Here is a 25434-nt window from a genome sequence, read left to right on the forward strand (position 1 = left end):
CCCTTCGAGACATTCAAGCTACCCAATTTTCTGCCCCTTTCATGGGGAGATACGCAACACAGATATGGATGCCACCAGTCATGAGGGTCATTTCTAATTCTTAAAATTCATGAAAAATTGATCCACTCAGAAGACTATATCTTTTTCATCAATTCACCTGGAAACTGAACCTGGGCCCCTGAGACATGAGGTGGACACTAGCATTGAGCCAAAAGGTACCCAAAGGTTTAAGGCATTTGGAGTCTTTATCTATATCATGGGCCATTACAGTCACATCAACTCAGTTTCCAAGGATATTAGGTTCCTACCCACCACAGGCTCAAGGGCCCTGAGACTAAGATGAGCACTGAGACTACATGCAGTTTGGTGTATGCCTCAGACCTTCACCTTTAATCCTTCCAACAGACCTGTCAGACAAACTGACCAATTTCAACTAACCAATCTTTCTAGAGATCTAAATAGTAACATATCATAACTCTTTTAAAGTAACGTAGTACTATTGCAAAAAAAATAATAACCAATTGGCACTAAATAGATACTCAACACCACTATCCAGTAGTTACTCATAATCACTAAGTAGAAATCTAGTGCCACAAAAAGGGTATTTCCTTCCTTTATTGCCATTTTCTATTTTCAGTGTTTTTTTCAGCCATTTGATAGTTTTTAAGCTCTTGAATGTTTTGAAGCACCATTGTTGTGCAAATGAATAATAACCACATGACCAGTCAAGTCAAATATTTACCGAAGGTAGGTTAGGTCAGGTAAGGTAAGCTAGGTTAGGTTAGGTCAGGTTAGGTTAGACTTAGTTTGGCTGGATGTTATTTTTTTTGTGATGAATATGTGTGATAGGCTTCCTGCTGCAGTGTAGCTGTCACTGGCAGCAGAGTAGGTTATGGCGGTGAGCCACAGGTTCATGTCGCCCACAGACGCACAGGTTCCCACACACATACGACAATTTTCATTTCTTTTTTCCTCTACATTCTCTATGTTTTGGGGGGAGGTGTGAAGGTAAGTAGAAAATATATATGACAACAGGGGAGCATTTGGTTTAGTAGAAAATGAGACATTGATGCATGAATAATACCAATCTTGACCCAATGGACATGGTCAAATATTGGACATTATTCATTTGCACAATAAATAATGCCTCAGAACACTCAGAAGAGCCTAAAAATTATCAAATGGAAGCAGAAAACACCAAAAATAAGGAAAAGCAATAAAGGAAATATTTACCCAAACAAGTTTCCCATCACCAACAAAAAATAATTTTTACTTGTCACTGAATGTGAAAGGGGGGGGGGGGGATGAGGTTAGGGTGAAAATATAGGTATAAATATAGCAATTTCCAAAGGAAATGCATAAAAGATAAATAAGCATGAGCCTTTCAAAACTCAACAAGTAAACTGAGCCACACTCATAATAAACCTTAACAAAAATTTGAATGGCTGAGTTTCCTGTTATTTATCTTCAATCAACACAGGTAATTGGTCTAGCTAGTCAGACCTCATCCTTTGAAACCTTGACGCACAAATCCATCTCGTCGCTGAACAAAAAAAGCCAACACATACCTCAGAGTGCAGACAATGAATGGATCCACGTAGGCACACAATCCGACACTCCACTGCCATATCCACTTTTTATCTTATGAACAATGGCACACCTCAATACCCCAAATGGAGTAAAAACACATCCAGAGCCCCAAGGCAACTGAGATTCACACACTTTTTAGCACTAGTGGCAATTTTTCTTTCTCTTTCTGTTTTGCCCTTGAACTGCCTCCTTCACGGCAAAATATCAGTTAGGTTTTGGCATGAGCAGTGCCAACACCACATAAGCCAAACACAATCACAATATTTGCTTTCACTCTTGTTAAATCCATAGCTCCTCAGACCTAAGAGGCCACAAGTCAGATTTTTAAGTCCATGTGGCCTGGGAGGCAGGTGGTGGTGGGCAGGGGAGGGGCAGGGAGCCAAGTGTCACCTGTGAGCCAGGGTAATCAGACACAGGTGGGCTCCCTGACACACCTGAGGATCAAAATGTGAAATTAAGAGTAGAGGGATGAAAAGGAAGATATTGTGGAGGCCACAGAGAGCACCTGAGGCCCTAAGTGGCCCATGGCCCACACCCTGCATGGCATCATGGCTGTGGGGGGGCTGGGGCCATGGCACACCTGAGGGGCAAAAACTGAATTTGGAAGCACAGGGATGAAAGGTAAGACATGAAGGAGGTCCCAGGGGGTCCCAGGGTGGCCCCATGGCCCACACCTGGGCGGGCATCATGGCTGGGAGGGGGCTGGGCCAGCGGCACACCTGAGGAGCAAAAACGGATTCTGATGACACAGAGATGAAAGGAAAGACACGAAAGAGGTCCCAGAAAGCCCCTGGGGCCCCGAACACCCCCGTGGCCCACACCTGGACTGGCACCGTGGCTCTGAGGGGGCTGGGGCGACGGCTGCTCTTGGCCTCCCGCTCCCCGGCCCCAGCACCCGACATGGCTGCTGGGGGGCGTCTCGCAGTCCCGGGGGGTTGGGTGACGAGCTCCGGGGCAGGCCTTCGGGGGGGCGCCGCGGGGGGGTGGCCCAAGGGTAGGCCTCAGCTCAGGGCACAGGTAAACACTTTCAGCTGCTGGCGCGTCACGTGACTCCGCTCGGCCTGCGGGTTGGAGCACAAGTTTAATAAGGACGTCAGTTTGAAAAGGTGCCGCGAAAAAAGTTCAATGCAGCACAGGAGGGCTTTTGCATCGTGGTGGAGGGAGGGAGGCTGCAGCGTGTGTCACAGGGGCGTGGACGAAACAACTGAACGCAGAGGGGGAGCTGAGACGTTCAAGTTCTTCTCTCTTTTCCTCTCTTCGCTTTGCTTCCACGTAAAGTAAGATAAAGTTTGCCTTCAATTCCAACCCAGAACAAACACTCTTCTCTTTTGCTCTTCTTTCCTTTTTCTTCTGAATTCTTGTCTCTTTCTCTTTCCTTTAATAGGACGTCAATTTGAAAAGAAACTGCGAATACAACAGGCTGGCTGCATGACTGCATGACTGCCATACAGGATGAACACTTAATTTGTTCATAGTACAGAAAAGGCATGCCACACATGTGTGAGAAGAGTGAGCTGATGAAAGAATCGATAAAGAATACAGAGGTAAATATAACAAGACGCACATCAGAGGATTAATTATAATGTTCATAGCACATGATGGCATAGGGTTAGCCTATATTTATTAAGCCGTTGAGCATATAGGCCCATAGGCTGCCAGGAAATTTGCATTGTTTCCCTATTAATGTGGGAAAAAAAAGGCATAGGATGAATTTAGTATAATTAGACTTGATTTTCACCTCTTACTTCATCATGGCAGTCTGTAAGGGCTGTAAGGGCATCCAAGGAGACTAGAATTGTTCTTGGCGAGTACGTATACTCGATCGCCTCGCGACTGACTCATGAAAGGCTGCAAGTTCGATTCTTCCGGCAAAAGAGGTCCCCGTGGTGCAGTGGTTTACACGCCTAGCTTTGAATTTGCTGTCTGGGTTGGAATCCCAGCCTGGGCAGTCGGTGTGCAGCCCACCCAGCTGCTCATCCTCTCTTTCGGGCTGGTCGATAAATTATGGGTAGGTACCCGAGGAAGGTAAACTCTAGCAATCCGGGATGTTTCAAGGGCCAAAAGGAAGAAGATATGAGCACCGCGGCCACGCGCAGTTATATGTATCGTGTGCCTCCACCTGTAACGTGAACGTGAATCTCCTGGTGAAAGAAGTAACGCGCTCTTGTAACCCTGCGCCAGAGCTATGTGATCTCCGCTGTACCTACAACCGGGGATGCTGCGGTTACCTTTTTATTTCTCATAACTCGGATCGAAGAAATTAAGTTATTCAGGCATAACAAGACTTTTGTACAGTTTTCCTCATAATGATGGAGAAGTATATAGGCCTAGGCCGTATCTGAGAGGAACGTGGATGAAGAGAGAAATGAAATGGCAGAATTTGTCACAGAGGATCGAGATACAATTGATAGCCATCAGAAGAAATAACTTGCGAGGGGGAATCTAAAACAAATGCTTGGGAGTTTTTCAATGAATAGGCAACCCTATTCTAAACACGTGGGATAGGATTATAAAAGGTAGCTAAAGGTAAAGGTACGGTTTCACGGGCCGTCTAACATGAAAAAGGCCCGTTTCCCCCCCGGGGGATAAATCATCCAGCAAGCAGCAAAGGTACGGGCCTACGCTCTAGCTGTGCTTACCGTCATGGCTTCGGTGCTCATCTCATTTGTCTTTGAGGAACCCATAAGCGAGAAAGGGCGAGTGTGGCATCCGAGGTACCACAGTTTACCTCTCCCATGTTTCCCCAGGTACCCATTAATCGACCAGCCCGAGAGGTAGGATGTTTAGTACTGCTGGGTGAGCTGTGTCGGTTGCCCAGCGGGATTCGAGCCGCGGATTCGATTGTAGCTTCGCATACTAACGACTCGGTTATGGCGATATAAAAGTAGATGTAGAGGAATATTTAGAGAGAATAGATTATTATGATGACTGTGTACTTATTCCTACTTAAGGTGCCTCTATATACATATACGTAACCTACATATAAATTTGCTATATACTCACCCTGGCTGCTCCTTCCCAAGTAGCCATGCAGTAGTTAACAGCATGAAGAGACCAGAGAGATCTATGCTATAGACATGGCTTTCGAACATGGCTTATGTAGTATTAATTATCTGCACCTATTTGGTCATCAAAATCAACGTCTCGGTAGTTTCTGACCCCTGGTTGTCACCTGGCCCAGGTGAAGGTGGCCAGTGGCGGATCCAGCTCCAAAGTAATAGTAATAGTAATAGTAAAAGTAGTAGTAGTAGTAGTAGTAGTAGTAGTAGTAGTAGTAGTAGTAGTAATAGTAGTAATAGTAATAGTAGTAGTAGTAGTAGTAGTAGTAGTAGTAGTAGTAGTAGTAGTAGTAGTAGTAGTAGTAGTAGTAATAGTAGTAATAGTAATAGTAGTAGTAACAGTAGTAGCAGTAATAGTAATAGAAATAGTAATTGTAGTAGTAGTAGTAGTAGTAGTAGTAGTAGTAGTAGTAGTAGTAGCAGAAACATCTCACTTCTCCCTTGTTGTTTACCTGCAACAATAAACAATCAATCAATCAATCATGGACGTCTTTCTCTTTTGATTTTGCGGCGCCCTTGTCATTAAGCCGCGAATTTTGAAAAATCAACCGCTTTGGTGCGAATCGCCATAACTCCCTTATTTCTGGGGCTACAGAAACGTTATTGGTATCAGTGGACAGCAAAATGAAAGGGCTATATTTTTAATTAGCGACCGGGCTCGAAAACTGACTCGAAAGGGTCGAATATCGAATAAATACGCAAAAAAAAAACGTATTTTTGATTTCCCAACCTTGAGACCCACTCAGTTTTTGAGAATTTCAAAACACTTATTTAACAAATGATTTAGCCCTGCCAATGTGCTTTTCCAAAATGGTGCATAACTTTCCCCTACTCTCAGTAGTTTCCTCGCTAGATCTGTCGAAAGCGATTTTGCTGAACTCAAGAAACTTTGCCGTTTTTGTCTAGTGTGGCCTTGCTATTGCCTCTAGAAGGCTGTAATTTGGCATGTAGCCCCTCTTGGCAATGCAGTTTGACCAACTCGAAGGATCTTTCGATAGCTCGATTTTAAGTTCGTCGTCAAGCCGTCACAAAATAGACGTGTCCAAATCGCGGCAAAAGGGCCGAAAAAAAGGTTATTTTGTGACGGTTCGACGACGAACTTAAAATCGAGCTATCAAAAAATCCTTGGAGTTGGTCACACTACATTGCCAAGACGGGCTACATGCCAAATTACAGCCTTCTAGAGGTAATAGCAAGGCCACACTAGACAAAAACGTCAAAATATCTGGTGTTCGTCAAAATCGCTCTCGACAGGGTTTACGTTTCGAGCTCTAGCGACGAAACTACTGGGATTAGGGAAACGTTATGCACCATTTTGGAAATCACATTGGCAGGGCTAAATCATTTGTTAAATAAGTGTTTTGAAATTCTCAAAAAATGAGTGGGTCTCAAGGTTGGGAACTCAAAAAACATTTTTTTTCGTCTTTTTTTACGATTTTATTCGATTTTCGACCCGTTCGAGTCGGTTTTCGAGCCCGGTCGCTAATTAAATAATATAGCCCTTGCATTTTGCCGTCGATTGATACTAATAACTTTTCTGTAGCCCCAGAAATAAGGGAGTTATGGCGATTCGCACCAAAGCGGTTGATTTTTCAAAATTCACGGCATAATGACAAAGCTGGGGCAAGTGTCCGTTCCATATGTATAGGTTTCACTGGTAGTAGTATTGTTGTTATTATTATCATTATAATTAGTAGGCTAGTAGTAGTGTTCACAGGAATGATACCTCCCCAGATCTCAGTGAATCTTTGAAAGGGCGCAATTTAGGTCGAATAAGGTTAAGGTAAATTTATATATATATATATATATATATATATATATATATATATATATATATATATATATATATATATATATATATATATTTACCTTAATTTTGTAATTGTTGGTTCCCGTGCAGGAGATATCTGTTTTCTGCAATGAAGATACTTTCTAATGAATAATTATAGAATTCTTTCCTGCTATAGAATGGCTCAGAGCACAGCATAGTAAATTATAGACCTCTTATGATTTCTCTACAGCATTCACACTATATCTCAGTTCTTATAGCTATTTGTTGTTCTCTTACGATGGTTCTCAATAGTACATGAGTTACATAATTTATTTTTTACATTATGATTGTTGTAAAAATTAAAAAGCAGTTTTAAATGTCTACTGTCATGCACTCACATCTACAAGAATGAAGTTTTATAGAAAAGGAAATGGCCTAGATGGCATTACCACTCTACTGGAACTATGCAAACATATAAGATTTGTCTACATGCAAAGAATACAACATTATGATGCTATTGATATTTCCAAACATAACATTCCACTGCTACTCATTATTAACGCATAATTCTCAATAAGAAAACCCTTTTTGTGCCATATACTGCTCTTAATATCTTTGTTCATGAGACCTAGCTACTAAGGACTTCAGGAAGTCCTATAAGTAGCTGCCTATGCTGGGCCATTGCGTGTGCCTGCTTTCCACATATGATTGGCCATGAATGAGGTAATTCAACTGAAAATGCAAAAACAAGCACAGGTGATACTGCTCCTGGAGATGCCTTGCTCACACAGGAAGGCTGAATGGTATCTGCTTCCACTGTCATGCTGCTGGCCTGTTGCTTACACAGTATGGATTTTCCCTCATGCAGAATAATCCTGAACTAAAGAAACAATTTCAAAACAGTGAATGCCCAACGGGTGATACTGACATTCACTGGCTAAGATGATACTTTTAACATTAATTTTCACAGATTGGCGTTGAGTGCAGAAGAGTATAAAGACTTGCTTCTTTCTCAGTAAATCAAAACCAACACTCACATTACAAAGGTTTATTACAATATACATCACATGTTGCATGACACCAAAACACCTTTCGCTGCCATTCATACAAAAAAAATAACAACAAACAATTTGGCACACGTTGCGTGGCTTGACGTACGAGATATACTGTACAAGAAATCGACTATGTACACGAGGCGGGGAATGTACAAGAGCCATACTGTTAATATAATATAGTACACTGTTCGGTCCACTGCTGTTGAGGATTAGCTCACTTCAATGAAATATTCTTTGTGGCAAATTTGAATAGCAGGTTCACTCTCTACACAATAATTACAAGACTATTAGTATCCACGAGAGATCTAGATGATTTATACACTAGTGATCTCATTACTAAGCACCATGACACCTGTTTGAGATGAAGATATTCCTGGTCTTACCAGTGAGGGCGTGAACCTTCCTGTTGTGGTTGCCTGAGCACGGGACAGAGGTGGAGGTGAAAGGAGAGAGGCTCAATGTGAGTGGATTAGAAGGAAGGAAAAATGTGAAAGTAAGATGATTGTAGACTAGGATGTCTGATAACAGAAGATATTGGGGTGACTTGACTGTACTGATATGTTAAAATGATAAAAAAGTTGAAATGAAAGATGTGATATAGCCTAAGTTCCCCATGAGCTGACCATATCAAGCATGGCTTCCCCGGCTCAGACTTCAGTTCAGTAGTCAAAAGGCAGGACAATATTACATGGAAAAAGGATATAACTTACATAAGAGTATGTAAACAAATTTGGCCTCTGAGAATTCACATGACAAAGACTGACTCGCTTTGTTCCACATTGGAGACAAAGACCAACTGTATTTGGCAACAGCAAACCGGAATCTAATATTAATAATCAAAACAGTTTTGGCAACATGAACTCGAGTATCTTGTCAAATAAAGGTCAATACACTTCTTACCACACACATTTATATTTATATATTTGTATGTATTCATGTATACTTTAATATAAATGCATACATACAAAATATATAATGTTTGATATTCATTGAAAATGAAACATAGGGTGGCATGGGTTGTGATACATATTTCCAGATAGATCTTGCATCACAGATTGTCCCACAGTGTCACTGACTTTGTATCCAGGATTTGTCACTTTTCCTCTGCTCCAGTGAAATTTAGAGCAATGAAGTCATTTCTCCACCTGCACAAGACATCACATTTGGACACATGCCACTAATGTTCAATCACACATCCTGCACACAATCCTGGTAACACTAATCAGTTGTCTCAACAAAAATTGTAAGTGTCCTCAGCTGGCACACGGCTGGCAAGGAGGCACCATGGGCTGAACTAGAAGCGTAGTGACAACACTGTCATAAAGTATGGTGGTGATAATGCCTGTCATGGGAAGGGTGGCAAGGTGAGGGACCCTGGATCCCTCTGCAGAGGCCTAGAGACCTTGGCATGGGTATGGTTAACCCTTCTCAGCTCTCCCCATTCCTATCATGGAGTCGGGAGACTCCCTGGTGCCTACCAGGTGAGATACTGGAGCATTTGGTTTCTGTTTCTCTTCGCCCCTTCTTATAACCTATAAGCTTGGCTAGCTGGTGATGTGGGGCTTGCTCAGCTGCAGCCACTGCTATACATATTCCTCGCTGGGTTTAGGGGTGCCCCGGGCACTCACTCGTCCATTAGTGGTGTTGTCTGGGAGCTCAGCGATGTCCTTGAACACACCCACCAGACTCTCAAAGTTGGGACCCCAGTTGAGTAGGTAATCCCATCCAAAGGTTGAGCCGTTTGGGGGTTTGTATGAGCTCATGTTGCTCAGGTCATCATCGGATGCCACCAAGGTGCTGAGTGAGCCACGAAAAGAATCGAAACCATCATAGTTTTTGGCTGATTCATTGTCATGTTCATTTTCATTATCAACCTCTGCTAGTTTACTAAAAATCATGTTTCCTGGTCCAAAGTCACGGGTCACCTTCTCATAGTTATTTTCATACTCAAACTCTGAGCAAGTGAAGGAGTCATTACCTGATTCATCTGTTGAAGAATCCGGAGGCTCCAGAAGCTCAGTGTTGGTTTCTATGAGCTCTGCCAGTTTGTCTTTCCGCTGGTTGTCCTCACTTGAAGAAGACACTGCATCAAGTGTAGACACTAATGAGGAGTTGCGAGGCCGTGTGTTGAGTCGTTCTATTTCTTCTGGGGTGAGTCCCAAGCTAACGCTGCTGTCATGCTTTTTCTTCTTGGTGGACTGGGATGATGCATGCATTGACCCAGAGGACTGAGACAAATGTGACACAGGAGAGTTGAGAGACCTCTCACTCGTGGACATGACATCCTTCACCCCTGGACCTTGTGAGGAGGCCAATAATGCTGTCTGAAGAGGTTTTCCACTGATATCCTGTAAGGTGAGGATGCGTGGCGTCTGCTGAGACAATTCTGATGAGGGCGACAAGCGAGCAAGTGGTGTTGTGGCTTGCATTTTTAGGACAGAAGGTGACTCTCTTGGTGCTACAGGGTTGGGACTTTGCCTCATCAGGTTGCGGGGACTTTCACGGTGTGGAGTGTTGGGAAAGTTGTGTGGGGAGTGGCGGTGGTTGTGTTTGTGGTAACCAGGCACATGAGGGTTGGTCTTATACTTGCGGACATTACCATCTCTGTAACCTTTGTAGTGGTACACAATATCTATGTCAGAGGCTGCAATGGATGAGGCATTTTCTAGATCATAGTGTTCTGGTGCCTCAGAGTCTGGCATATGTCCTAGTCCGGCCATAGCATCACGGTCCTGCAGCTGAGACTCATCCACACGCAGAGGCACACCAGGGGACTTATTCATCACCTCCCTCTCAATGATGTCAGGCCTCTGGGGACGCTCATGATCCCGCTCCTTGTATTTCTTGGTGGCCAGCTCCTGTGAGAGGTGAGAGCGCAAGACATCATCAGTCATTTCTGCACTTTCAACGTAGCCTGAATCCTGTGGGGATCTGCCTGAGTCTGAGGATGTGTTAGCCAAGAGTGCCGACCCATTTTGTTTGACGTGCACTCCGCTCTTTTCTCGGCGCTGGCGGCGCACACGATACACGATAAATGACACCAAGATGGCAACCAGCAGCAAGACAAAGAAGACAATAACAAGAGTGATGCCAATGGAGAGAGGGTCAGTGGAGGCAGCTGGGCCAAGGTCTGCAGCTGTGCAATCAGTCACAAGGGAAACTCCACGAGCCACAGCCTCAAGCAGTGACCCAGTTGAGTTGAGTGGCTGGACTTCTCCGTCGACACTGAAGGTTGACATGCAGCCCACAAATCCTGTCAAAATCAAAAAGTGTAAGTGTTTAGACAGTACTTCTCATTTGTGCTGATTCAGCTTTCTCTAGTGGCTGAAACTACAGTCATTATGAACTCAACTTTATTTTGTATCATTACTGAATTAAGTAAGACAGGAGGAATTGAACCCTGGACCTGTTGGTTAAGAGCTAAGCAGAATAACTGTTACACTATACAGTGATTTTTTTTATATATGTATATTTAATATGTAATTTTTAATTTGCTCTTCCCTTTTTTGCCATATTCTCCTCTTGTAAATGGATACTGCAAAGGTGCAAAAACTTCCAAAAGTGAAAATAAGCTCAGCTGATCTTGTAGACAAACATTACATTGTGAAGGCTGATAACTCACCTACAGGAGTGTATGGCAGTTGGCCTGAGAAGCGAGGGGCAGCACCCAGCGTGAGGGAGGTGAGGTAGGCATCCAAGAAGTCATGAATGTAAGACAGATCCAGCCCCTCACCCACAGGCACACCATCCAGCACTAGTCTGAAGGTGGACTGAGCAGCCAGCAGAGTGAGGTTGTGCCACTCCCCATCGCTGACTGATACTTCAGGAATGGTCATGTTGATGGGCTGGTTGGCACCCAACTTGGAGGTGTACTGCAGCTGTCCACCACGCACCTCCACCAACGTGAAGTCATTGTTGGTGGCTGAGTGAAGCAAGAGTCCATCTTCCATCCTGGTGCGGAAACTGAAGGAAAGACTCTTGGGAGGTAGGGGTGGCACTTGACGTAGCCTGCGAGCATGGATATCTCGTGACCATCGGGAGTGCTGCTCATAGAGGCGTGGCAGCAGCTGGCGGCGGCGGTGCTGTTCTGTTATGAGGAATTCTACATAGGCCCCACGGGTAAAAGCGGCAGGGCGAAGGGACACTTCACAGTCTGGTGCCACAAGGCCATTGGCACATCGACACATGTGAGTAGACCAGCGGTCAAGGCAGGTGGAACCCTCACCACATGGGTTCCCTGCACACACATCAGCTACTCGTTCACATGTGTCAGAGATCCCTCGAGCCTGGGAATATATACAAAAATATCAGTTAGAGATATTGCGAAGGACCTCAAGAAAGGGGCCTGTGGAAAAAAATTTTGAAGGACTTTTTACTTTCACTGCAGTTTTAAATGATTCAATAAACAAGCCCATATATACTTATGTATATGCTCTTCAGTGTGTATGCAAGTACCCACAAAAAATGAAAATAAATAAATGTGAGTAAAGGAGTCAACTGATTTTGCTGGATCATTGAAAGTAGTAGAGGAGAGCACTTTATTACAAAGCATAAAGTTAAGTTGAAAGAGATAAAAAGATCATAATAATAGGGTGTGTATCCATTACTTTAAAATGTCTTTTGTATGTATGTTGCCTACCTGGATGGGGCCTGTGAGATTGAGTGGTCGGCCATTGATAGAAACTGCCTGAATGCATCCAATAAAGTCATCAGCAAGGACTTGGCCAGGTCGCTCCTGCAGGGGATCCACTGTCATCACTCCACCCAGGTACATGGGCTCGTTGTTAAAGTTGAGAGTCCTGTAAAACACACAGCTTGTAATGTTCATGGAAGGGGTGTATAAAGCAGACTAACAAATGACAAACATATCAAAAACACTGAAAGGGTAGGAGTTAATCTTTCAAGGATGGGTTGTATGAACATTGAGGACAAGAGTTTTGCTGTAACTACTGGTTCGAGGGTGCTTCTATTGGAAAAGAAATTTCATAAGTGAGATGGATAAAAATAAAAACAAAGGAATTAGCATAGCAAACATACTTTATGCAACAAAAGTTTCAACAACTTTTAAGTTGTAAAATAGTTTCCCTTTTGATTTCAATGCTTAGCCATCAACTCACCCTGTGCGTCCAGTGTCATCACTGTAGCAGGAGCCGTCGTTGGGACGACATTCATCACAAGTCTCACCGTTGTGAGTACACGCAGCCACGCTGAGGGAGATGACCCGTCCATTGCGAGTTGCTGTCAGTTTGTACCACTTGCCATCTGATACACTCCTCTCAACTTGAATCCTGGAGATGGCTGTTCTTGCTCCACCAAAGCTAAAGCGAGGCTGGCCACCTTTCAGCTCAATGGCCACAAAGTCTGAGCGGCCACCAGTTTGGAGGCCATAATTGTAAACAAGTAGCGCATCAGGTTTGTTGGTTGAGAAGGTTATGGAGATGTCATTTGTGGTGGAGTCCAAGGTAGGGAAAGTCATGTAGGATAGCTCACTGAAGCTGAAGGTAGACTTTTCACAATGGGTGCCATAAAAGTTGGTTTTACAAGAGCAGTGATAACCAGGTTTCAGAGAGACACAGGACCCTCCGTTGAGGCAAGGGTTGGGACGGCAAGACTCACTGGCTAGTTCACACTGGTTCCCACGGTAACCTGGTCGACACAGGCAGAAGAAGCCACCCTCCAAAGTTGTTTGGCATGAGCCACCATTGCGGCAGGGGTTGTCATCACAGGCATTGGTCTTGTCAAATTCACATTGTGGTCCTTGGCGGGCAGGGGGACAAGTACACATGAAGTGGAAACCTTTCCTGGCACAGGTACCACCATATTGGCATGGGTTGGGAGAACATGGGTCTTGGCGCAGCTCACATCTGGGTCCAGTAAAGCCCTGGCGGCACTTACATGAAACATCGTGGCGAATGAGAGGTGATGTAAAAATGAAACTGGGAGAATCTGTTATTTCTGTATCTCCATATGCATGAATACCATGCGAACACTCACCACCATTTTTGCATGGCATGTCAGTGCATGGGTTGTAATCTACAATAAGTTGTAGTCCTTGCAGAGACTGAGTTAGGCTGGGTTCCTCTACTGCTAGTTTTCGAGTCACTTCAGCTGGCTGGAGGAAGGAGCTGCCACCTTTAGTGGCCACTGAGAGGGTGAGGTCTGTGTGAGAGTCAACATCCAACATGGAATAGATGCGTACGTGACCTCCAGTGAACAGGGGAAGCAACGTGTCCACAAAAGGCTTGTAATACAGACGGAGAAAGCGCTCAGCTGTGACATTCAGCAGTCTCAAGGTGAGACTGTTATTCAGGGTATTGTTGTCAAAAGATTCAAACTGAAGGGTGACCTTTGAGGTGACATCTGGATGTTTGCCATCATTGCCTGAAACACTCAAGGTGTAGGTGTGATCCCTTGGAACTCGAGCAGCATGTAGGTTGCAGGCATTGGGAATGGAAAAGATGGCAGCATCTTGGGTTAGGATTTCACAGAAATACTGACCAGCTGTATCAGCATCATTAGGATGGACATCAGCCACCTTACCTCCAGGGAAGACTCCCTGGAAAGTCTGTACCTTGACTGTGACAGTGCGTGGTGTGGATGGAGAGTCATTCTTGTCCAGCACAATGATGGACACTGGGTACTCTGACTTCATCTTGGGCTTGCCACTGTCTTCAACCTCAATGCGGAATGTAAGCTCTGGTGTAGTTTCACGGTCTATGCTGCGAGTAGTCTTGACTTCGCCTGTAGCTTGGTCTACCGTGAAGAACTCACGATGCTCCCCTCCCACGATATAGTATGTGAAGGGCTGTGTGTTGGGTGCCAGGTCAGGATCAGTTGCACTGAGGGTCATCACTGAGGTCATGGCTGGTTCATTCTCTGCTACGTAGCCCACAATGTCTGGGGGATCAAACCTCGGACCATTATCATTCACATCGTCCAAGATGACACGGACCAGCGTGGTGCCAGTCTGAGGGGGTGATCCATTGTCGATGGCACCCACGGTCAAGTTATACACTTGAATGGTCTCACGGTCTAGCTGGGCTGTTGTCTCAATCATACCACTTTGTGGGTCTACCTTGAACACCTGGCCCAGGTTCCCACCAATGATAGAGTAAGTAAACTGGTTATTCTGTGGCTGAACATCAGAATCCACTGCTGTGACCGTGAGTACAAGTGTGCCCACCAGTGCACCCTCAGAAAGGCGGGTCTCATACAGCGGCTGGGAGAACACTGGTGGGTCGTTGCCGTCCTGAATAGAAATGGTGATCTGTGCCTCATCGGTGTCATTGCCACGGATGCTACCTGCATTCTTGGCCATGACTGTGAGCACAACTCTGTTCTGGCTCTCTCTGTCAAGGCTGCGAGCCACTGTGATGACGCCTGTGGTGGGCTGAATGAGGAAGCCACGGTCATTGCTGGCACCCACCAACAAGTAATACACCATTCCATCTTCACCTTTATCCTCATCTGTGGCCTGAATAGCACCCACTGATGTCCCAATCTGAGCTGACTCTGACACAGTGAATTGGAATACTGACTGAATGAACCGAGGGAAGAATTCATTTCGGCCAGTAACATGAACTACTAGGGTGGTGGAGCTCCACTGGGATGAGTCGGGGTTGGCAGCCCGGACATCAAGCACATATTGGCTCTTCTCTTCATAGTCAAACACACGCTTGGAGGTGACCTCACCTGTGTCAGGGTCCACTGAAAAGTACTCCTTCCCATCTCCTCCCACAATCGAGTACTTGATGACAGCATTCTTTGTCAAATCAATGTCAGTAGCACTGAGCTTAAACACTGTGGTTCCTGCATTGGCATTCTCAGCAATGTAAGCATCATACTGGTCTTCGCTGAATCTGGGTGGGTTATCGTTGATGTCAGTGAGCACAACAGTAAGGACAGCTGTGGAGTAGAGGGGCTTGAAGGCCAAATCATGTGCTGTAATGTTGAGTGTGTATTCCTGAACTGAGTCATAGTCCAGTGGATGCATGATGGTCACATCTCCAGAGCTCTCATCAATAGCAAACTTGCCTGCTTCATTACCACTTGTGATTGAGTAACGTACAATTCCATTTGGACCCTTGTCACCATCCTTGGCTAGCAATGAGCCAATGGTGTTACCCAGTGGTTCATTTTCCAGTACACTGAACTGGTAGCTAAGTGCCTCAAATTCTGGAGCAAACTTGTTCTCGCCAGTCACCACGAGTGTGACGAGTACTTCATCCTGGTGTGGGGGCACACCACGGTCCAGAGCACGCACCAGCAGCACAAACTGAGTATCCACTCTGTTCTGCAGCTGACGTGCCACGGTGATCCATCCAGTCTTCTGCTCAAGCATGAAGAAATCAGTTCCATTGCCACCCACCTTTTGATATTCGATTTCAGCATTGATACCAAAGTCACGTTCATCGACAGCTTTGAGTTGGATGATAGACTGCCCGATGGCAGAGCTCTCTGGAACAGGTGTGAAGTAACGGTCATGTAAGAACTTGGGAGGGTTGTTGTTGGCATCCACTACATTTATCACAACAGAACTTTCTGAGGACATAGGTGGCTTTCCATTATCAGTGGCAACCACCACCAGCTGGTACTGATTTTCTGGTGAAGGTCCTTTCAGTGTGTGCTTATACTGCAGTGCTTGCTTAGAAAAAATGTCCCCACTTGCTGGGTCCACACTGAAGAAATCTGAGGGGAATTTGAGAGAATATGAAATTATACTGTTTGGGCCTTGCTTGTCCCGGTCTGTGGCTGTAACTTGACCCACAAAAGCTACATTTCTTTGCAACTCTGGGAAATTAAAAACATAATAGCTCTGTTCAAATTCTGGAGCATTATCATTCTCATCTTGTACGGTGATGGTGAGCGGTGTTTCTGCCCGCCATGAGCCATCCACTGCAGAGACCTTCAGTAGGTACTCATCATTTAGCTCCCGGTCAATGGCTCTTGCGACTGTCACATTACCACTCACAGAGTCAATGTAGAATTTCCCACCAGGGTTTTCAGTAAAACTGTATGTTGCATTAGCATTCTCCCCAATGTCCTTATCACTGGAGGTTACTTGAATAACAAATGTTCCCACTTCAGCATTCTCTGTTACATTGACGCTGAACAAGCGGGTAAAGCGTGGTGGGTTGTCGTTTTTGTCCTGGACAGTCACAACTACCATGGCAGTGCCTGTCTGGGCAGGAGTTCCCTTGTCCACTGCCTCTACTGTCAGGGTGTAAGTCTCCACTTCCTCTCGGTCCAGCTGGATCTTGGTGTAGATGCGTCCAGTCTTGGAGTCCAGCGTGAAGGCCTCTGCTGCTGGAGAGTCTCGCCGTAGTTGGTAGACAACCTCAGCATTGATGCCAGAGTCTCTGTCAGTGGCAGTGACAGTAGCCACCAGTTGTGGTGGGTATTGTGCTTCTAGGATGCTAGCATTGTATATTGACTGGGAGAACACAGGTGCATTATCATTATAATCATTGACATTGACTACAAGTTGAGTAACAGAGGCAAGAGGTGGATCATCAGAGTCTTCAGCAGCTACCCACACTTCATAGCGTGATGCTGTTTCATGGTCCAGGCCATGCTGAGAGATACGAAGCTCACCGGTGTTTTCATCTATCACGAAGGCCTGGCCCACATTGCCACCAGCAATGCTGAAGCGAATAGCACCAAGGGGACCAGGCTTAGAAGAGGTTGCTGTGAGGGTGGTTATCAAGTCACCTCGTGCAGCCTCACTGAAGCTGAAGGTTTTCTCAAGGGGCTCAAATGCAGGGAACAGATTGTTGGGCTTGAGGTGAACCTGCAGGATGGCTGTGGTAGAAAGTGGTGTATCCCCAGAGTCAGTTGCCAGCACTTCCAGCTGGTATTCCTCTTCTCCCGCCAGTGCTTGTGATGCCTTGATGACGCCTGTTTCCTGGTTCATGTAAAACTTGTCAGCATCATTACCGGAGAGGTAGTAAGTAACTCTCCCATTGGGGCCATCATCTGGGTCCAGCGCCTCACCTCCAAACACAAAGCTTCCTGCAATGACACAAGATTATGTTAAAAGTGTCCAGTATTATGCAAGTGTTGAGAGATATTTATCCACTTTTTGTGATGAGATTTGTTAACCCTTATACTATAAAGAGAAGAATAAACTACAGTCAAAGAAACAGATAAAAGGTAAATGAAATCCGAGTTGAAGAAAGAATAATAAGTTGAGAAATTCAGGAAAATATACCCAAAGGATAGATGATAGGTACTTTATCTTAAAAGGCAAAAAGAGACCATTGAGAAGTAGAGAGACTTCTGAAAGAGCGGGAGGTAATGAGAGGCACATACCTGGAGCCATGGGGTCTGGCACATGGATGAGGTATTGACTCTGGGTGAAGGTCGGTGCATTGTCATTCTCATCTGTCACAGTCACCATTACCTGCATGTCATACACAACATTGTTAACAAAATATTTTATCACAAAAAAGTGGTTGTATGAACTTAATACATTATAAGCTTCACAAAGGTGTTGCTGCATTATCAACTGCCTGTTTTTGAGAAGAGCGGATCAGTCATCCCTACAACCTGGCAGAGGGTAGTTAGAGTGTCTTACCTGTGTGGTGGCAGAGCGGGCTTCCGTGAGGGAGGAGTCCTGAGCTTGCAGCACCAGCATGTACTGAGCCACTCTCTCCCGGTCCAGACGAGCCACGGTGCGAATGATCCCGGTCCACTCCTCCACCATGAACACTCCAGCGGCTCCCTCCACCAATGAGTACCTGAAGGAAGCACAGAGATAGTGGTGCATCTGGTTGAATTTCAGTGTCTCATGCAAATGATGGATCATTTTTACCTTGCCTATCTGTTTGGTTGAGACAAGGGAATGGTGATACATGTAGCTGGATTTCAGTATCTGACATGCAAAGAATAGACTGTTCTTACATGTGCATGGACTAGTTTAGGCCTAGGGGGTACACATCCTGATAACTTTGCAGGAAGGACTAAACTACCTAAGTGTTTAATTTGGTTAATCAAACTCATACTCTAATACCAGATTTGGCCATAAATTAAATTCTTACATGCTTTATAGGTAATGACACTTTCACTGTGTCAAAACTCTCTCCTTTTGTTGATTTCTACTATTTGATAATCCATGTCAAGTGCTTGAGTAAATTATTAACTACCTAACAACCCATTCAGTCATCACAGTCATGTACTACTAATTGAATTCACATGCACTTTCTCACAAGAGGACTTTCTATCTAAAAAAACTGGGCTCTTCCCTTGTTGAGTTTTGCTATTTGCTGCTGCCTGCTGTGTGCCTGGAGATGACCTTAACCTAACCTAACCAAAACCTGAAGCCATTGCAGTCATACTCAATAAATTCATACAAGGTGAACCTCAATAATGACACTTTATCTGATGAAGTGGGTTCTTCCTTAGTAGATTCTTACTGTTAGTTGCTTCCTGTCATGTCTTTGCAGATGCCCTTTAACCTTTCTTTCCTCTTTACAAGCTATATGATTAGGAGAAGCTTGTAAGGTCATGTAACTAGTTACCCTTTCTTATTTTCTGATATTTTCAATGTCTACTAAAACCTTTTTGACAATTTAAGTCTTGGTTCCTTCCATATCCACCACTCATCTCACTCCCTCAAGTCAAGTACTCTTCCCTAAAACACATTCCCGCATTACCCTGATTGCTCGTATGCTCCCACCTTCATTTCCTCATGCTTCTTCATCCTATCCTCACATTTTACACGCTGTTCAGTCTCTCCCACAAACGTCTGTATAATTCCGACTCCATTTTAACTCTTCACTTCTAAATGCATCTCCCCACGTTATTATTTTTCTTTCATTACTATCCTGTCTCCATCCCCACCTTCACTTTTTCCTTAGTTTTCTATCAGTGCTTCAGTCAAAAAGTCTGTAAATTCGACACACTGGGCTAAGAAACAGAAATAAAGGGAAACAAGTGAATTATAAATAAGAAGAACAAGGTCACTATATTTTCTTAGTCCCTTACCTGATCTTCGCATTGGCTCCGGCGTCCTTGTCCGTGGCCGCGACGCCCACCACCTGTGTGTCGGGGTCCACGGACTCGCTCACCTCCGCCTTGTACAGCTCCTTCTCGAAGCGCGGGGCGTGGTCGTTCTCGTCCTGCACCAGCACTGATATGGTCCCCGTACCCGTGAGTCTCGGCGTGCCTGTTGAGGGAGGTTTGAATCAATGGTGATGCATGTGCCTGGATTTCATTATCTGTTACACAAAGAAAAGACTGTTTTTACATTTGGCGTAGTTAGTCTGGGCCTCTAATGTTTTATGGATAGCTCAAATTGCTTTATTTTTTATTTATTTATTATTTTTTACAAAGACAAGAATAGTCCAGATCGGGGCCAACACAATATTTTAATTTCTATTAATACTACAACTGATAGATTTCGTACAGAAAACTCGCTCTGATCCCGTCCGATCCACGTCCCCGTCACGTATTTACAACCGCTCGCTAATGATGAAAATTTAAGATTATTGGACTAGCCCCCTATTTTTCAAGATTCTAAATACGCTTGTGTGTGTGTGTGTGTGAGAGAGAGAGAGAGAGAGAGAGAGAGAGAGAGAGAGAGAGAGAGTTGACAGTTCCGAAGATTTAAACAATGGTCGTGGGGCTAATTCGTGACCCTTAGGGCTGGGCTGGCGATTAAATGTTACCATTCTACTTTCACTACACCAGCACCACCACTCCCACCATTACCTTCACTACCAATGCTGTAATTGCTACTACTACAACTACTACTACTACTATTGCTACTACGTTATAATAAGTTATGAAAATGATGCTCAGACAGTATATTAGAAACAAATACTATTCATACTGTGGTAGTTACCAAATCTTCTTGGAGTATGATTTCATGTCAGTACTACTTTTATTTTTCATACACCGACCGATCCGGGATATGTGGATAGTCACCTGCATTAATTGGGTGCACATGTCATCAGCTCGCTCTAGGCAAAAATTGGATTTGGATAATATTCAGCGGGGAGACTGACAGGACCGATCGACACTCGGCATCGTTGACACCTCACTTATTCAACTAGATTTAAATTTTATTGGTGCTACCGAGTTTAGGTTTATGCATCACCCTTACGACCCCGCTGCAACTCTCTTGATACCACAGTGTGCGGCGTGTGATTGAGAATATGTATGTCAATTAGAGGTGGTGAGACGGCAAGATGAGTCTGGGACTGCAATACTCAGTTCACCTGTGGCTTGGTGGACAATGCTCCTCCTACAGGAAGTGGGGTAAGACATTTTTATGCCGTCGATCTTATTTGGTTGATGGGTTCCCCTGATTGGCAGACAGCGTCCGGTAGAGGATGGATAGAAATGGGTGGAAAGTGGGCATTTTAAAGCTCTTCCTTAATCCAGTAATGATCACACATGTACAATAATATAAATGGATGGTGATTCGTTCTTTGAAGTACTTGTTCTAATCGCCGCCGTAAATCATAGAGCACGAGTAAAACAACAAAAAGTGACTTCGACTCTGAAGATGTATGGTTTACGAGACAGATCGACCTTACTCTGAAACACTGTATTAACGTTCCCAGAGAAAAAAATGAGGCATACAGAGTAACAGCCAAATGTTGCGAGACCTCAATCGAGGTCTCGTCACGTACGTACACGCCATTTTAGAATAAGGAGGGAATCCTACTTTTACTTTCAATTTACCCAATTACTGAGATTGCCTGAACTCTGACACAGCGTCGGGTGATGGCGAAACACACGCACGGCCCCGCGGGAAGTTGTGATTGCGAGCCGAAGGTCCCTCACAATTTGCTCTTACGTGATGGTGACGATGATGGCGGCGATGATGACGGTGAAGGTAGTGATGATAAAGGTGATGGTGATGATGGCGCTAGCGGAGATGGTGATTATAACGACTTTCATCCCTTGTTAACCACCTCTCATTTCCTAACTGGGCGTGGCGGGCGAGGTGATGGGAAGGGAAAGGGGAGGAGGGAAAGGCTGATCACTTACACCCCATAGCTGGCCGCTGTAACATTTCTCTAACCTTCCCCTTCCCGCTCCCATCACTTCCTCCCCTTCCTCACCCCTAGCCGCCCCTCCCCCGCCCCCGTACATCGATAAACATTCCTCAGTACTTTCTAGTGGACACCCGAGTCATGCTGGGTGCCTGCCCCTCGAGCTCCACACTTGGCCCGCCGATGGTTCCCGGTGGTTGTTAATGGCGATGGTAAAAGGTATTGGTGGTAGCAACAACAACAACAGCAACAACAGGAGTATGAGGAGGAGGAGAGGAGGATAACAACGATGACAATGAATATAATGAAAATTGAGTGTGTATGGAGAGAGAGAGAGAGAGAGAGAGAGAGAGAGAGAGAGAGAGAGAGAGAGAGAGAGAGAGAGAGAGAGAGAGAGAGAAGGGGGGTAGGGGTCCGGAAGAAGAAGGCAGGATGGCGAAGGGAGAAAGTTATGTACCGGTGGTCATGTTTACCTTCCATGCGTGTTTACCTACTACGGCTGTCCCCCCCTCTCTCTCTCTCTCTCTCTCTCTCTCTCCAGACCTAGGGTGAGGTAGGCATTACATTCCTCGCCTCCTCTTCCCTCCCGTCATCCGCCCAACTCCACCCTGTTACCACTCGTCGCCGACCGCTCGTGAGAGGAGGAGGAGGAGGAGGAGGAGGAGAAGAAGAAGACAATAGCTAAAGATAACAATGATGATAATGATAATAATAATAATAATAATAATAATAATAATAATAATAATAATAATAATAATAATAATAATAATAATAATAGTAATAATAACAATAACAATAATAATAATAATAATAATAATAATAATAATAATAATAATAATAATAATAATAATAATAATAGAATGATGATAATGATGATGGGTGGGAGAAGGAGAGTCCGAGAAATTGAATAATGAAGAAAGAAAACAAGACAAGGATGGCAAAGAGGAGGAGGACAAGGAGGAAGAGGAGGAGGAGGAGGAAGGCTAAATAACAGGCGAAGACGGAGGTAGGGACGGAGGAACAAGGAAGAAGGAGGTATGGGAGAGGGCCGGGCGTAAGGGATGTTGGCCGTGCTATAAAATTCGCTCATTCATCACATCCTGTAATTTAGATTAATGCGGTGGTCGGCCCGCTGCGAAGATGGGGAAGGTAGAGGATAGGGGAAGCCTCGAAGGGGAACCGGTGAGCGTCATAGCTACGGGCAGTCCATTATATCGGCACTTGACTATTAAAAGAAAAAAAAAATGGCAGTAAAAAACGCGAGGAAAAACACAAGAGCAACAGAAAGATCAAGGAAAAGAGAGATAAAGGCGAGTTTTCCTAATGTCTCATACCTCGTTTTTGTCTTCTCTCCGGCAGATGGATAATATGGAAAGAAATATAAATTGATGGAGAGATAGTCTGTGTGTGTGTGTGTGTTCTTGAACTTACAACGCGTCTGCACACTCACTCTCCCACCCCACCCATCCCCACTCCGCCCCGCCCTTCCCATCCGCCCGGCCACCCCGCGTATCCCTTAGCCTTATTTCCTCGGCCGCGAAGTGACGCAAGACAGAGCCAACCCTCGATGCACCGTGAAGGTCGATGGTCAGCCTCATAACCCCGCTCGCCTCGTCCTTGCCTCCCCTGCCGTTGCTCAGTACTTCGGCGTCATGATCCGCTCCGGACCTAAACCTCGCCATAAATACAGAAAAAAATTATAGGTCGCGTCCTTATCACTCCACGAACCTATAGAAGAGGGGCAGTGCCGTGCAATTTTCATCCCTACAATAGCAGGGGTGTGCAAGGCGTGTTGTGTTTGTGTGTGTGTGCGGAGGGGGAAGGTGGGGTGAAGCGTGGGGGCGAGTGGTAATGGGGTGGGTGTGGGAGGAAGTGGGCAGTGAAGGGTGGGGGAGGATGTAAGAGTAGGGTGGGATGGGTGCATGGTGGGTGAGTTCGCTGGTGGGGTGGATGCGTAAGAAGTGGGGAAATGGAGGATAGGAAGGGATGGGTGGTGGTTGAGGGGTTGTGTTAGGGAGTAGGTGGTGGAGAGTGGGGGTGAATGCAATGGAATGGGGTGGAGGGTGAGGATATATGTAATGGATGGGGCGTGGGGTGGCGAAGGGAGAAAGAGACAGTAGGGCGAATATCTGGGAGGAAGTGGGTGATGGGTAGAGAGGATGGGGGAGGAGTGCAGTGAGGTGGGGTGGAGGAATGGGAGGAGTGGATAATGGGATGGAGGGGGGTTGGGGGGTGAGGATAGACGCAGCGGGTGGGGTAGGTGGCAGGAGTGGGTGCTGGGAATAGGGAATGGATATGTACTGGGGTTGATAGAGGTCATACTGGATGGGGGTCTCTCTCTCTCTCTCTCTCTCTCTCTCTCTCTCTCTCTCTCTCTCTCTCTCTCTCTCTCTCTCTCTCTCTCTCTCTCTCTCTCTCTCTCTCTCCCCTTCCACTATGTATGGGGTTGGGGTGGCATGCCTGGGGTTCATTCTTCGGGGTGACTTTAGGGCCCCGGAATCGTATGCTTGCATGGAGGTGCGGCCATTACCGGAGGGCCGCGGCGCCCCTAGACTGTGTGCCGCAGCCTCGGGGTCGCATACGTCGGGGCTTAATGACTCCAGATTATACGGTGGATTGTCATTGGTGGCCGCTGATGCTGAGGGGTGCGCTGCTTGACCGGCGGAGGGGGGTGAGGGGGGGGGGAGGTTAGGCGTGCTCTATTGGTACCCTCCTCCTCCTCCTCCTCCTCCTCTGTCTTCTTATTCTCTTCCTTTTTCTCCCTTCCTTTCTTCCTCATTCTCCTTATCCCTTACGTTTTAGTTCTCGCAGTGCTTTTCTTTCTTCTCTCTTCTTTTTCTTCTTCTTGTTTTTCTTCTTGTTTTCTTCTTCTTTTCCTCCTCCTCCTCCATTTTCTTCTTCTTCTTCCTCGTCTTCTTCATCTTCCTCTTCCTCTTCGTTCTTCTCTCCGCAGTTTTCCTCCTTCTCCTCCTCCTCCCTCAATTGTTAAATTTCCTCAACCTCTCATTTCTTTCAACATATTTTCTTCGCCTGTTTTGCTTGGATGATTGAAATATTGTTCTTGTCTTTATACACTTCCTCCATAATGGTTACGATGTGTATCCTCTGCCATAAACATTTTTAAGAGACACTCTCTCTCTCTCTCTCTCTCTCTCTCTCTCTCTCTCTCTCTCTCTCTCTCTCTCTCTCTCTCTCTCTCTCTCTCTCTCTCTCTCTCTCTCTCTCTCTTAGGTTATCATAGCATCCTTCCTCCCCCGCCTCCTTCTTGCCCATCTCGTTTTTTCCTCCTTCATAAGTGGAAAACAATGTAAACATCTTCCTTCTTCTCCAGTGGTGGATCTAGCGAGGTAGGGATGGATGGAGGGAGGGAGGGGCAGGGAAAGGGGAGGAGGAAGAGGCCGGCTTCCCTTAGGATGATAAACTGCGGCCTCACAAAGTTTATATACCTCGGGAACGCCAGCGATACGAGGCGACCTGCTCCCTCAAGGACTGGAGGCGGCGCTGCAGCCCTTGCGCTCTCCTGTGCCGTGCCCTCCTCCTCCTCCTCCTATTTTTGTCTTCAAGAATTATGTGTATTCCTCTCCTCTTTCTCTTCCTTGTCTTCATTGTCCTACTCTTCTTGCCTTTCCTTATTAATAATCATCATCATCACCCTTTTCTTCTTTTTTTTTCCTCCTTCTTCTTCTTCTTTTTCTTCTTCTTCTTCTTATTTTTTCTTCATTTTCTTTCTTTTTTGTCCCTCCTCCTCCTCCTCCTCCTCCTTCCGTTACCTGGCGTCCCTCCTTCCATGTGATTCACCCTCCTCCCCCGTCAGCCTCTTCCTCCCCTTGCCTCAGCAACATCCCGCCCCGCCCCGCCCCGCTAACCTCTCTGGAAAGTTGAGCCTCCCCTGCTCCGTCCAGACTTGCCCCCCCCCCCCTCTCCCCCTTTCCTCCCCCTCCCCCCTGTACACGCAC

At 45.5% G+C, this 25434-nt stretch overlaps 2 protein-coding genes across 4 annotated transcripts in view; both read right to left on the bottom strand.

Annotated features, from left to right (window-relative positions):
- Positions 1 to 4289, bottom strand: part of LOC127001577 (glucocorticoid-induced transcript 1 protein-like) — a 71274-nt gene extending 66985 nt beyond the window's left edge. The window contains exon 1 of one of the 3 annotated variants that reach the window (XM_050866353.1): positions 4230 to 4289. In XM_050866353.1, the coding sequence (XP_050722310.1) occupies positions 4230 to 4274 (45 nt within the window). In that variant the 5' untranslated portion in view covers positions 4275 to 4289. Of the gene's footprint in view, positions 1 to 2411; positions 2775 to 4229 lie in introns of those variants that run through there. The other 2 variants (XM_050866349.1, XM_050866351.1) reach the window with 2 other exon arrangements.
- Positions 4290 to 7453: 3164 nt separating this feature from the next.
- LOC127001579 (cadherin-related tumor suppressor-like) overlaps positions 7454 to 25434 on the bottom strand; it is a 74758-nt gene continuing 56777 nt past the window's right edge. Inside the window, exons 7-13 of the mRNA XM_050866360.1 lie at positions 19461 to 19641; positions 18052 to 18214; positions 17787 to 17877; positions 12593 to 17486; positions 12115 to 12274; positions 11098 to 11761; positions 7454 to 10728 (exon numbers count right to left, since the gene is read on the bottom strand). Coding sequence (XP_050722317.1) covers positions 9059 to 10728; positions 11098 to 11761; positions 12115 to 12274; positions 12593 to 17486; positions 17787 to 17877; positions 18052 to 18214; positions 19461 to 19641 — 7823 coding nt within the window. The 3' untranslated portion in view covers positions 7454 to 9058. The remainder of the gene's footprint in view (positions 10729 to 11097; positions 11762 to 12114; positions 12275 to 12592; positions 17487 to 17786; positions 17878 to 18051; positions 18215 to 19460; positions 19642 to 25434) is intronic.

Source organism: Eriocheir sinensis, chromosome 21 (assembly GCF_024679095.1).
Source record: "Eriocheir sinensis breed Jianghai 21 chromosome 21, ASM2467909v1, whole genome shotgun sequence".
In the NCBI taxonomy this organism is placed as follows: Eukaryota; Metazoa; Arthropoda; class Malacostraca; order Decapoda; family Varunidae; genus Eriocheir; species Eriocheir sinensis.